Consider the following 15031-nt stretch of genomic DNA (forward strand, 5'->3'; position numbering starts at 1 on the left):
TTTGATTTTTCAGTAATGAAAATTGTCATAATGGCAGTTGTTCATTGTTTGATCTTGGCATAGCTGTTTGCTGATGATGCAGTATTGTTGAGTGAAGATGAATGGGAGTTGCAACGTTTGGTGAATGAATTTGGGACAGTGTGTAGGAAGAGGAATCTGAAAATTAATGTAAACTAGAGTTAAGTTATGGTGTTTGAGAGGAATGGAGTCACAGAATGCACAGTGAGGTTGGATGGTGAGGATATGGAGAATGTGAGTGCATTCAAGTACTTGGGTAGTGTGATGAGTAAGGATGGAACTTTTGGGGATGAAGTGCTTGAAAGGATGCAGCAGGGAGGGAAGGTTGTTGGTTCACTGAAAGCGGTGATGAGAAATAGGGAGGTGAGTATGAAAGTTAAGAAGTCACTGCATGACGGTATTGTGATCCCTACTCTGACGTATGGAACCGAGGCATGGACCTTGCTAGAGGGGAACAAGCCAAGACTAAGAGCAGTGGAAATGAGTTACTTGAGAGGAGCATATGGAGGGACAGGTTGATGAATGAAGAAGTGAAGGAACGTTGTGGGGTGGATGTGGATGTGGTTGAGAAGATTAGGAGAAATACACTTGAGGTGGTTTGGACGTGTGGAGAGAATGGAGAATGAAAGACTGACTAAGAGAGTGTATGTAGGTGAGGTGGAGGGAGGGGAAGACCAAGGATGGGGTGAAGGGATGGAGTTGAGAGGTATATGAGGGAGGGGGAGTGAGTTGGGGGGAGGGTAGTCAAATGGTGGGTGACAGAGCGACTTGGAGGCATTTTGTCTACGGCCACCCTTTGCGGGATTAGGGCATCGGGCTATAGATAGATAGATAGATAGATAGATTTATATATATATATATAGGTAGATTAATAGATATATAGATATATATGTATGTATATATGATGGTATTGTGTACAAAAATCAGTGATATAGTTATTCTGTGAATAAATTCAAACAGCCTCACTGTTGCTTTGATATACCTGCACTATAGTCGCGGCGCACGACTCAGAGGTTGTCATTATCGTACCCTGGCAACCTACCACTTTAAAGTGGGTCCAATTTCTTATCATATTATATATGAATCATATTACAGTATTATGCACAAATATATTATACACGAATATTATTATACACGGACATATCACATGCGTCCCATGTTATACATGAAATCAGACGCACTGTCGAGAGGTAGGTTGTCAGGGCACGATAATAACAACCTCAGTCGCACGCCGTGACCATAGTACCCCTACTTTCTTAACCCGAGACATCCCGTCGATGTATGGATCCGTTGCAACATTTTGCATTTGCCAGTCCTGACGATGTACTGGTACATTGCGCAATTGCAAGGTTCATAATTTGCACAATTTTCAATTTTCACGCGATTTTTCGTACGTATACATGGGACACCTTCCTCTATTCCTCTACAAGATGCCAAGCAGGGACAATGCCTTACACTGCATAACCTCCCCCCCCTGCATGCCATTGTCTCGGCAATTCACCTGTTACCAGTGACCTGGCCAATAAAGACATTCAGGGCCAGAGTGATTCCCCAATCGATGACAGTGTGGAGGACAAAGTTTACATAGCATTAGAGGAAGAAACAGTCAGAAATGATGATCAGGTAATGTGGCAAAAAAAAGGTCAGGTATGGTGATGAGTTAGTGAGTGAAACAATGCTTATAATGCCTACAGTGTATTACTGTTTGAAAACCAATATACAGTAATCACTCCAATATCCAACGTAATAGAGCCATAGGAAGGTCCGGATATTGGTTCTGTCCGGATATTGGGCCCCAGCTTATGGACTTGTACTTATGGACCCTAACTCAGAGAAACACCTATACAACTCCCTCTGGACATGCATAGCACCTATTTAAGACCCAAATCACACCAATAAGGCACATAAATGACTGAAATAAATGCAAAAGAAACATAAAATGAGGGTTTAGAAGTAGGTTCATACAATAATAAACATTCTGGTGACTGGCTCCTGGACTGGTACTTATGGACCCTAACCTAGCCTAACTCTGAAAAACACCTTCCTACTGCACATGCATAGCTCCTAACACCCTATTCACACCAATAAAGGACATTAAAGAGTGAAATGAGGTAAGTATAGTATGGAAAAAAGTACAGTATGAAACATTCTTATGTCTGGATAGTGGGGATGTTCGGATATTGGGCGTCCGGATATTAGAGTGATTACTGTACTCTCGAACTACATATAAATTCGTACCGAGTAAATAAATAAATACCGTTTATGAGTGGTGTGAAATAGTTACCCTCCCATAGGACTCGTTTTCTTTGGTGCCAGCCTGTTAGAAAACCCAGTAAGGTAAGGAGGTACTGCTACCTGGATCAAGTATTTTAAACCTCAGGTGAGCGATTTCTCTATGAATTTTCAATTTTTCTCACCAAAAGCGGAGGTTTTAGCAAAAAAAAAAAAAATTCGAAAATACCTCGGGATTGGGGGGTGTTGGAGGTGCAAAATAGTTCGGGACGTGACGGGTTAAAGTAAAGATTTCCATTGTCGTTTTTTTTTTTTTTTTTTTTTTTTTTTTTTTTTTTTTTTTTTGGAAAATATACTACAGTAGTATAGATTGAATGTATTGTGTCTTACTATTTCCTACCAATTTATCACTGTTATATCTATCCATCTGTTGCTAGACGCCTCAGTCCCATAAGGGGTGGCCACAATCCATCATTGAATATATATACTGTATATATTTTTTGAAAAACTGATACAGTAGTATAGATTGAATGTATCGTGTGGTACTATTTCCTACCAGTTTAACACTGTTATATCTATCCATCTGTTGCCAGATGCTTCATTCCTGTAAGGGGTGGCCACAAACAAATCGTCTTCATGTCATCCTTTCCTACGCCATTTCACTGCCCTGCTCCCAGCTCACACACACCCTCTGTCTAATACCTCTCTACTCCGTCCCTCCATCTCATCCTTGGTCTCCCTCTCCCTCTTCCCCCTCCACCTCACTCACATACACACTCCTCATTAGTCTCTCATTCTCCATCCTCTCCGCATGGCCAAACCACCTCAGTGTATTTTTCCTAATGCTCCCCATCACATCCACATCACAACGATCCTTCACTTCCTCATTTGTCAGTCTGTCTTTCCACGTTATGCCACATGCTCCTCTCAGATAACTCATTTCCACTGCTCTCACCCTTGACTTGTGTCCTTCCAACAAGGTCCAAGTTTCACTTCCATATTTTAGAAAACTGTCATGCAGCGACTTATTTTACTTTCGTGCTCACTACCCTGTCCCTTATCACTGCCTTCAAAGAACCAGCAACCTCTCTTTCCAGTCATACTCTTTCAAGCACTCCACCCTGTAAACTTCCATCCTTATTTATCACACTACTCAAGTACGTGAATGCTTTCACGTTTTCCATTTCCTCCTCATCCAGCCTCACTGTACAATCGGTGGCTTAATTTCTCTCAAAGACTATAACTTTACTCTTCCCTACATTCACCTTTAGATTCTGTTTCTTACACACTCACTGTTCACAGGAATAACATAGCATCATATATTACAAGAAAAAGATACTGTAAGGGAGTTTGAGCTTATATTTAGGTGTGGGAACATCACTGCACACTGACCCATCCATCTGTTGTTCACCAACATATTTTGGAAGTGAGGTGCTTCACTCCCATGGACTTTCACAACTTGAGCAAGCCCCATATCAAGGCCCTGAAGCCGCTGTTTCATGCTTGTTATTGACTTAAGTGACTTCAGCAAAGCCCTGTATTAGAGTTCAGAAGCTCCATATGTAGACATTACCTTTGTATTTGTTCATCATCATTCTTCCCTAGTGGTAGGTGAGGGCACACCCCATCCAATCATTCGATGTAGTGCTGCTTTCAGGTGGCTGCCCATTTCTCTTTTCCTTCCTTCCTTCCCCTTCTGTCTTTAATTTCTTCATTCTTTCCTCTTCCTTCTGCCTATGTGCGACTTTACACTCTCTCCTCTGTCTTTCTTTCCTTCATTCTGTCCTCTTCCTTCTGCCAATGGGTGACTCTGCACTGAGTGACAAGCCAAATAGTGTCCTGTACACCAGGAAACCATTTACTACGCTGGGTGGTAACCATATAACCAAATTATGGTGCCTGGTGGTTTAGTGGACAATTAACCCCTAAAATCCTAATTGCATCAATTGATGTGATTTGAGTTTTATGCCAAAATGCCTAATCGCATCAATTGAGCGGGGCCTAAAAAAACTGCGGAGTGCTTCCTCACCGCGATTATGATGTACATGGCTTCAGGCCAATGAGAACTCACCCTTGAGAGGCGTGAGGGGGGATCGGACCAACCCGGGCAGTGGGGGGGCCCCCCGCCCCCCCCTCTGGGCTGCCTCCATGCCACCCTCTGCCCCACTCCCTCCCTCCCTCCTTGTCCCCCATCACCCTCCCACCTCTCCATGCACCTGCATCTCTCCTCCCACCACCACCTGTGTCCCGTCCCACACACTCTTGCCCCTCCTCCCACCCTACTATAGTCTCACCAATCTAAAACCAAGGTTTGGGTGGGGTCTGGCGCTGGGTGCAGCCATGCCATACTTCCTAAACGAGCGATGAGTAGATTCTGTTATATATGTAATAGGCATCACAGATAGGTACACACATACTAATACAATATAAACGTAAGTATTCTAGCATATCAAAGGAAGGTAAACTTGTAATGCATATGGCTCTTGTACATCAATAAAGAAACGTGGCATACATATTTTACAGTGGTGCTGAAAAAAATGTAGTTACTTTTACCGACTTTCACGGTAGTTCTAAGTTGGGTAAGTAATGTAACAATTACGTTTATAATATAATTTGAAGGAATCAGTAGAACATACGCTATTTTCTTAATAGAAATAAATAAGTTAAAATACTCACGAGCGGCAACATCCAGGCCCATACTGGGAGTTAATCCATTGGAGGGAGATTAAGCTTCTGTCAAGGGCTTCCACTGTTCACTTTGTTATATATATACCGGTAACTTAAATTATATTTATAACTTAAATTAGTTTGTCTTTACACACACACAAAAAAACACACACACACACACACACACACACACACACACACACACACACACACACACACAGAAGTAGGTGAAGTCATGTCAGGCCAGGTGGTGAGGTGTGAGCGGACGAACTCAACGGTGTCAGGTCAGCCACTACCCAATCAGAGTATAGGAAACAAGGCAACGCTGTACGCCGGGAAATCCCCGGCTGGACTCCACCCAAACCTTGGTTTTAGATTGGTGAGACTATAGCCTTGTGTCCCCCCTGAACCCCACCCCATCCCTCCCTCCTTGTCCCTCACTCCCCTCCCACCCCCTACACCCCCCCGAGAGGTATCAGGCCACCAAGATGTTACAGAACACACTGAAGTGCTTTCATTTCATGCGAAAAGTTGGTTATTTTTCCAACCCCCATACCTATAGGCCTACTCCCCACAGCCTACTTTATCTCCCCACAGCCTAGTAATCTCCCCACACCTGCATACACCTGTTTTCATGGCTGATGTGACAGAACACATTGAAATAACCTGTTTCAATAAGAAAAGTATGTAGTTATCAAATTTTCACGTTTTAGAGTGTTTTTGAGGGATAACTATTATAAACTTTTTAAAACTTTGACGTGCAATTGTGCGGTAAACATTTGGCATATGGGGGTGCAGATTGTGTTGTCAGGTGTGTATATTCTTCCTCTTTAGCCAGAACAATCAATTTGCCCTTGGTAAAAGTCGCCAAAACACCCTCGAATTGAGGTTGTGGGAGGTACCCTGCCTGTAATAATTGCGGTCTTTAGGGGTTAAGGCACTCCAGTCGGATTGAGCCTGTACGGGTTTCTATCCAAGGGATGGTTGGGATTTATTGCTCACTTAATGCCACTCAGGGATGAGTGAGGCTGGTCACTTTCATATTAAATGTTAGGACCAATTTGCTTAGCCCCGGGCACCTACACTCCTCATGGGGCAACAGAGGAATAGATGATGATCATGATCATGCTTCCCTGGTGATGCAGTACTCTATGTAAACTACTGCCACTGTACTGCACTGGTTACAGGAATGAATTAATATTGATGATATTTGCCCCACTTCAGGTGACATGATGACATTGCTGATGAAGAAGGACACGCTATCGGAAGAGTGCACACAGTTCTACATAGCGGAGACTGCACTTGCCATAGACTCCATTCACAAACTAGGCTTCATTCACAGGTGAGTTCACAGTAAAGCTTACATTTATTTGCTGCTCTCTGCCATTTGTGGTGTTTGGTATTTGGATGATGAACTTTTATTATTTGTACGCTTTTGTATATTTTAGAACACTGGTTCTCACCCTGGAGCCATGGGCCATTTTCACAGGAGCCATGAACTGTTTTCACAGTCGTCCATAACCTTTTGGGCCTGAGCGTGGGTTTGGCCAGAACCTGAGGCACCTTTAGATTTCACAGTCCCACTGAATGGCTTTTGAGTGCATACCAACATGGGATGTCTGCCTGTGTTGATGTGGTAGTGGTGGTAGTTCTGGGTGGCCAAAACATGGATGTAGTAAACTTATAGAAGGAAAAGACATCTTCCCCAGCACCCGTTTGTTTAGAATATGTAGAAATTTAAATGTGATGAATAGTTGTAGGTGGGGGCATGATGTAATGCTGCTCTTGGATGACTGTCCTGCCCTCTCTTCCATCTGTCTGTGGGTGACTACACTGAGTGACAAGCCAAATGGTTTCCTGTACACCAGAAAACCATTTACAGTGCTGGGTAGTAACTATATAACCAGATTATGGCGCCTGGTGGTTTAGTGGGTAATTTAGGCCCTCCAGTCGGATTGAGTCTGGGCAGGTTTATATGCAAGGGGTGGTTGGGGTTTATTGCTTATGTAATGCCACTCAGGGATGAGTGAGGCTAGCTCACTCTCATCTTAAATGTCAGGACCAACTTGCCCAGCCCCAGGCACCTACACTCCTCATGGGGCAACACAGGATTGGGTAATGAATGAATGATGGATGGATGTGGTAAATGGTATGGCTGGAAAATCCACTTCACATCGCCTGCTAATATATTCAGTAGTGAAGAAATTCGTCTGAAGGCAGCAGAAATAAAGAATAAGAACTGTAATCGGAATGAAGAGGATGATTATCGGCAACCTCACCATGTGCCTGTTTGAAGCATCTGAAGTTGAAATGTGATGAATGCTTCATTTTGTAAGAAATGCCAATGTGAAAATAACTGTGGAGAAGTAACAGATATATATGTAATAATTACCAGTGGGTGATGAACTGGTTTGGTTTATTAGTAGGTATAGTAGTAGTTCGTGAACATGAGGTATTTTTGAAATGCAGTGTGTTATTTATATCAACAGTATTAATATAGGACATCTGATACGAAAATTTTGATGGAAATGTGCATTAAACAACGATTTGCATATTTCAGGTCAGTTTCATGTGAGCCTCCAGCAGGCTGTAAAATGAACAGCAACAAGCTGACTTTTATTTGGATAAATTATGGTCTCGTAAAAGTGTATAAATACCATATGAAGTCTATAACATCAGGATCTGATTTCAAAATATTGATAAATATATGCATTAGACAGCAGCTCTTATTTCTTTCGTGTTCATCTGTTGGGGAACCGTCATGCTTCCTGAGAATGTTCCAGTATTACTTAGGGACAGCCATTGAAGATCAGAACACTGGTTGGGGCGACTGTGAAAACAAAAATGTGTGTTGGAGCTATGTTGGCTGTTGGGGATGACATTGGGTACAACTGAAAACAGCTCCATATCCCCTTAGAGAAACATGATGCATTTGCCATGGGGTTTGTGGGATATTCTTTGATATCTGAAGTCTCTGAAGACAGAATTTCATAATCATTTTCCTCATCCAGATTTGTAAGAATACTGTATTTTTTTCTGTTAGCTCATTTATGATGAGTACCATATATCATAAGCATTGTATCATACATATACTGCTGTATTTTTCCAGAGATATTAAACCTGACAACCTGCTACTGGATGCCAGAGGACACATCAAACTCTCTGACTTTGGGTTATGTACGGGCATGAAGAAATCTCACCGAACAGAGTTTTATAAAGACCTCAGCCAAGCTAAGCCTTCAGATTTCAGTGAGTTCTGTGTTTTAGAACTGTTACTGGTCTCTGCTATTATAAATGAATTTTATGCTTTGACTTAACCGCATTGAATTTATTGTGGTCAGTGAACCTTCTCAAATGTTGTCGGTATTAACTGACTTCAGACTCTGCTAATGATCGCAGTACCTGTTGCTGAGACTGACATATTCTGGCAGTACTTATATTGCTGATACTAAGCTATTGATTAAAGATATCATCTAAGAAATCCAACAGATTTCTTTAAATCAGTGTGTGATGATATGACTTCTAAATAGTTTAACATATCTTAGTCTAACAAGTGGAGTTAGGAGCATATTGTTTTATGACTGATAGATATTTTTTTCTTGGTGGTGTCCTCTTCTGTCTTCCTTTTGTTCATTCTTTCCTTGTCCTTCTGCCTGTGGGCAACTTTACACTCCCTCCTCTGCCTTTCTTTCCTTCATTCTTTTCTCTTCCTTCTGCTTGTGGGTGACTCTACACTGAGTGACAAGCCAAATGGTTTCCTGTATATCAGGAAACCATTTACTACGCTGGGTGGTAACCATATAACCAAATTTTGGCACCTGGTGGTTTAGTGGGTAATTATTGCGCTCCAATCGGATTGAGCCAGTGAAGGTTTATATTCAGGGGGTGGTTGGGGTTGATTGCTCATGTAATGCCTCTCAGGGATGAGTGAGGCTGGTTACTCTCATCTTAAATGTCGGGACCAACTGCCTAGCCCCAGGCTTCTACGCACCTCATGGGGCAATGTAGGATTGGATGATAGATAGATAGGTAGATAGTGAGAACAGGCTAATATTTATAATCAAATAAAGCAGTGTATTAGAATAAGTAAAAAACTCCTGGTATTTCCTGGTTAATGCTTGATGCAGTATGCTTATACCGGTATCTATTTAATTACAGAAGGGGACCACCTTTACCACTGCCTCAGTTTTGACATTTTGTAAAGTTGAGGTAGCAGTTTTTAAAAAAATTCTTCATCATTACCCTAAACAAATTCTTATTGTTTGGAGTGGGAAGATCTTGAGTAATTCACTTTAATATTTTGGTTATATAAATCAGAGGAGAAAGGAAACTCCATGATTAGTTTCTTCTTTCCTGTGTTGTTAACCTTAAAATATGTGCAACACAAATTCTGTGCTGCATTTTCACCCCATTACTATACCAGCACAAAGAGGGAAATTTCCAGCATTCCACTCCTGTTTGTACTAATATCTATCTATCTGTCCAATACTTTAATGATATGTAGGGAGTACATAGGTATTACTGTTTCTCCTTTTTGGTTGTAAAATACTTTTTTTTTTTATTGTATTGGGAAAATGTTTAGTTGATTTAAACTGCTTTATTAGTGTTTTATGATTATTTGCTCATTATATTTGTTTTTATGTATTTTCCACATTTAATGATACTGGTAAGTATCTTTGAAGCATTTTGTGCTCCACAAAACCCATCCTATTTAAACTTTTTTTTTTTTTTCCCCCATAGTGGATTTAATCAGATTTGAAGAATATTAGTATGTAATTTACAGATTGTGTTTTTAAATTTATTAGCTATGGTAGTAGTAGGTGTTACTTCACTTTGATACAGTGTTCTTTTAATGTTGGATTAATGAGCTTATTTTAAATTTAATAACCAGAGTAAAAGCACTAGTACAGTATGATTTCATTATTTTCATGGACAATAGTTTGTGGATCTTATTATTTGTATTTTTAATATTTTATAGTATTTTTATATGTTAAATGCCTCTTAAATAGTATATGGTAGTATATATTGTTTTATTTACTCATTATTTTATTATTTTCTTCCACCCCATCCTTACCTCCTGCTTGCTTTATCTCTCTCTTTTGACCTCTATCTCCTTTTTTAAAAATCATCATTCCTCCTTTTCTGATGCTTATCTGCACTTTGTCCTTCTGTCATCCATGTGTACCTGTACCGTGTTTTTCCCTTGGATCTTCTCCCTATTTCTTTTTCTTCCCAATCTAAATATGCTTCATTACTGTTGAATGTAACTCCCTATTGATGTTTTATTTTTATTATTATAATTTTTTTCTACTGTTTTTCTGTTGTCAACTATATTTTCATAACTAATGTTTCCCTCATAAATATAATTAACTTGTTTATTTCTGATGTTTGTAAATTACTTCATACTGACTACATCATTCTTTCCTGCTTTAATGTAATTGATCATTATTGGCTAATACTTTCATCACTTTCTTTATTAATAACCTCCCATACTTCTTATATCACTTTTTCATCATTCATCTTCTTCTTTACCTCCAATATTCCACCACACCTCATGCCATATGTTTTCTTCTGTAAACCTCTGCATTGTCTAATTTCTTCATACTCTCTACTTCCATATTCATGACGCTAATCTTCCCTTTTTACCGTTATCCTCACCACCCCTTCTGTTTTCTCTCTGTTCTACCCTTCGTGCTTGTTTGTACTCATTTGCCACATCTCGTACCTGCATTTCTCTCTCATTTCCTCATTCGCTGTTTTGCCATGTCTTCCCTTTTGTCTTCATGTTTTTCACTCAACCTTCCTTTTGTCATTCTGTATCATGCCTTCTTTTGACTTGCCCTTTTTACTTCTTCTTCCCCCTTTATTTCTCAACATTGCCTTTTCTCCTTTGTCCATGCCACCATCTGTGTTTATTGCCATGTATCCTTCCTTGTTCCCTCCATATTCCTTCTTTTCTCACTCTGTGCTGCCCTGTCTGTCCTCATTGTTTCTTATCATACTCTCTCTCCTCCACTATTGCCTCCTGTCCTCCCCCTTCCCAAACATAGCAACCTACTCCAATGTTCCAGCCTCCAACCCTATGGATTCAAAACGTCGTGCTGAGAGCTGGAAAAAAAATCGACGAGCCCTGGCTTACTCCACTGTTGGGACCCCAGACTACATTGCCCCTGAAGTTTTCATGCAGACGGGCTATGGACAAAGCTGTGACTGGTGGAGTCTCGGTGTTATTATGTATGAGATGCTCATAGGTAAGTTGAAATTTTTGTGTATATTGAATGTTATGAGTATCATCATCATTCATCATCATCCGGACCTCCTTTCCCACCCTAGGGCAGGATGAGGAGTAGCAACGTCCAGACAACCAAAGTTTGCCCACTTGAGTGGGCCACGCTTCCATTTACTCATCATTCAAGCCCACAAAATCCTGGCTCCATCTGTTATGAGTAAACATTTGTGAACTTTTATGCGGAATGTGATACAGCCTAATTAGTTTCCCTCAGAATAGCCTTTTATATAATGTATGTTGTGTATATCTAGGTATATGCACCAGATAAAGACTGAGGTAAGTGTTGGCTTTCCCAAGTCTTTATGTGATAAATGAAAATATATCATCCTCTTAGTTGTGTATTTCCCATGGGCCTTTGAATATTCTGTACATCTCATAAGACAGCTTTTGTTTTTATGAAGAATTATGTCTGTAGCCATGTGAGTACAGTGGAGTCTCCCAGGATGCGAGAATGTGGTTGACAAAACGCACTGCATATTGGAAATTTTGCATATTAGAAACCATTGAATCAATGGAAATAAATGTATATGGTCAACACCTCATCATATTTTTGTCATTTACAGTGCTTCCCATTACTTACTGTCATTTTAAGAAATACTTTTGCTCTGAGAAAGGTACTGAAACTGTGAATGTACAGTAGTAGTAGTAGTAGTAGTTGTTCCCTAGGCAGTCTGGCCGAACAGCCCCGAGTCCCTTAGGAAGGCCATGGCCGAGACCGGGCTTTCCCACAGAGCTCTCAAAGAGTGTATGTTGTGTTGTTGGCGTAGGTGATTGTGTGCAATGCAGTCTTCCATAATGTTCTTAATAGTATAGGGTGCTGTGTTGCATCCTGGATGGGCATCAGCGACGGAGTCATCCAGCCTCTTCTGGTAGCTGAAGAGGGCTGGATGGTGCCCACATCTCAGCCTGGCCAGGTGGACCCTGTCCTCACGAGGAAGATAGGATTCAGAAGGGTGGATGTCAGGAGGCCGTGCATGCAGCTGTGTTGTCTTTAAGTGACTGAATGGAGCTGCAAGTGATCTGAGTGTGGATATGCTTCTGGAAGCTGGTCTGAGGGGGGAGAGATGACAGTATTTGTGTATGGTATCGTGTGCTGGGTGTTGTTTTGATGTTCCTTGGTATGGGTGGATGTGCTGCCATGTACTGTAGTGGATGTTGTGGGTTTGTGGAGGCTGCAGCAAGAAGCTGGGTGCCTCTCATGTCTAGGTGATCCTTGACTTTGAGGACTTTGGTTTCTTGATGTAGGTGGTCTGTGGGTGTAGTAGCTGTGCAGCCTGTGATTATTTTTAGGGCCTTGTTCTGTATGGTCTGTAGAGTGTTGTAATGTGTTTTGGTGAGGTTAGAAGCCCAGGCAGGGCTTGCATAATTCATCACTGAACGTATGTATTGTTTGTATACTGCGGTGGTGGTTTCTTTGTTGTGTCCGAATGTTGTATGGGCAAGTGACCTCAAAGCATTGAGTCTTGGTGTTATTTTATTTTTAATGTTTGTGATGTGTTGTTTAAATGACATTGATGTATTGTATGTTACACCAAGGATTTTGGGTGTGTTTGTGTGTGTGGTAGGGGAGTGTTGTTTATGGTGAGGTGTGGGATGTGACTGTGTTCTGCTGTCCAGTTTGTGAGAAGAGTCACTGTAGATTTGGGTGGGGCTATTTTGAGCCTGTTTGTGGTGAACCATTCGTGTAGTGTGTTGAGGTAAGGTTGAATGATGTGTGCAGCTGTGTTTGCGTTTTGGTGTGTACATGTAAGTGTTATATCATCTGCATAGGAAGCTATGTGTATCTGTGGTGTGTGGGGTGTGGGTACGTCATGCATGTATAGATTAAAGAGTGTAGGGGACAAAACTGATCCTTGGGGGATGCCGTTTGTGAAGTTTCTGATGTTAGAAGATTGACTGGCAAATGTTACGTGTGCACATCTGCCTGCTAAGTAGTTTGCCAGCCATCTTTTTGTGTTATTGTGCATGTTTGTGTTGAGTATTTTGTTTGTGACGTTGTGGCGGGGGATGGCATCAAAAGCTTTGCTAATGTCTAATGTGACTAGGAGTGTTCTGTGTGGTGGCCCAGAATTCCTGAATTCATGCCATCGAAAACTCTCTGTGTAAGGTCTGTAAGAAGGGTGTTTGTGGAGTGTAGTGGCCTAAAGCCATGTTGTGACTGGGCTAGGGGAATGTGAGGTGTGACTAGTTGTAGTATCAGTCGTTCAGTGACTTTAGAGGGGGTGCAGAGGAGTGTGATGGGGCGATGTGAGGAGGGTAACGTGGGGTCTTTGTTGGGTTTAGGGATAGTGATGATATTGCCATGCTTCCAGATGTTGGGTATTATGTTGTGTGAGTGGCTGTAGTTTGATATGTTGGTGAGTGCTTGTATGCCTTGTGGTCCTAGGTGTTTAACCTGCCCCATCCCGACGTTTTTGGACCTTTTTTTTTTTTTTTTTTTTTTTTTGCTCAGACATCCGCTTTTGGTGAGAAACATCGAAAATTCATAGAGAAATCGCTCACCTGAGGTTTAAAATACCGGATTTAAGTACGAGTACTTCCTTACCTGACTGGGTGTTCTAACAGGCTGGCACCAAAGAAAATGAGTTCTATGGGAGGGTAACTATTTTATCCACTCATAAACAGTATTTATTTATTAACTTGGTATGAATTTATATGTAGTACAAGAGTATATTGGTTTTCAAACAGTAATATAGGCATTGTAAGCATTGTTTCACTCACTAACTCATCACCATTCATGGCCTTTTTTTTCCCACATTACCTGATCATCATTTCTGACTGTTTCTTCCTCTAATGCTATGTAAACTTTGTCCTCCACATTGTCATCGATTGGGGAATCACTCTGGCCCTGAATGTCTTTATTGGCCAGGTCAATGGTAACAGGTGAATTGCCGAGACAATGGCATGCAGGGGGGGGGGGAGGTTATGTGGTGTAAGGCATTGTTCCTGCTTGGCATCTTGTAGAGGAATAGAGGAAGGTGTCCCGTGTATACATGCCAAAAATCACTCTTGAAATCACTCGCGAAAATTGAAAATTGTGCAAATTAGGGACCTTGCAATGTTGCCGTGTTAATTCACGTCGCCGGGATGGCGCGGGTTAAGGTGAATGTTGCTTATGTTGTCTGGTCCACAGGCAGATGAGTGCTTGAGGTTGTTAATGATGTGCTTCGTCTGGTTGTAAGTGAAAGGTGCGTAGTCTGGGTCTGTGGGGAACTGTCTCTTACGTCTGATGATACGTCGGTCTTCTGGATGGGGGGTTAGATGGCTGACTTGTGAAAAGTGATTGATGAGAGTGTTTGCTTGTTGTTTGTTTGAGGGTATGGTGTCTGTTGTTGTGATGGCAGCATGTGATTGTGTGGTGTTGCTGTTGGAAAGTGTGATGCTGTTTAGTGTTTTGTAGAGTTTGCTGATGTTTGTTTTGTGGTCAAGTGTTTGGAGGTAATTTTTCCAGTTTAGTGTTTGCTGTTCTGATATTTTATTGTTTATCTGAGTGTTGAGTTCTTGTATTTGTTGTATGGTGTCTTGTGTATGGGGTGTTGGGGAGTGTCGCAGTGTGTCCCGTTGTCTGATGAGGCCTTGAATTTCTGGTGTGAAGTTGGGGTCGTGTCTCTTTCTGTTGCCTCTAGGGATGTGTCTTTTGTCTGCGTTTTGTATGATTGTATTGAAAGTGTGCACAGCGGTGTTGATGTTTGTGATGGGTGTACTGTTTAGTGTTTCGAAATGTTGTTCTGTTTCAGTTACAAAGGCCAACATTTCATAACTTCGCCACCATTCGACAAGACCGGGCTGATGGCGGTGGCGGTGGACTCATCACCCTGGTACACA

General features: G+C 41.4%; 1 protein-coding gene across 1 annotated transcript in view; it reads left to right on the forward strand.

Annotated features, from left to right (window-relative positions):
- Nucleotides 1-15031, forward strand: part of trc (Serine/threonine-protein kinase tricornered) — a 161773-nt gene that overhangs the window by 117815 nt on the left and 28927 nt on the right. The window contains exons 6-8 of the mRNA XM_080276787.1: nucleotides 6142-6259; nucleotides 8027-8166; nucleotides 10968-11168. Of these exons, the coding sequence (XP_080132913.1) occupies nucleotides 6142-6259; nucleotides 8027-8166; nucleotides 10968-11168 (459 nt within the window). The remainder of the gene's footprint in view (nucleotides 1-6141; nucleotides 6260-8026; nucleotides 8167-10967; nucleotides 11169-15031) is intronic.

This window comes from Coenobita brevimanus, chromosome 66 (genome assembly GCF_032717465.1).
Source record: "Coenobita brevimanus isolate Jiangsu-jjx chromosome 66, ASM3271746v2, whole genome shotgun sequence".
Lineage (NCBI taxonomy): Eukaryota > Metazoa > Arthropoda > Malacostraca > Decapoda > Coenobitidae > Coenobita > Coenobita brevimanus.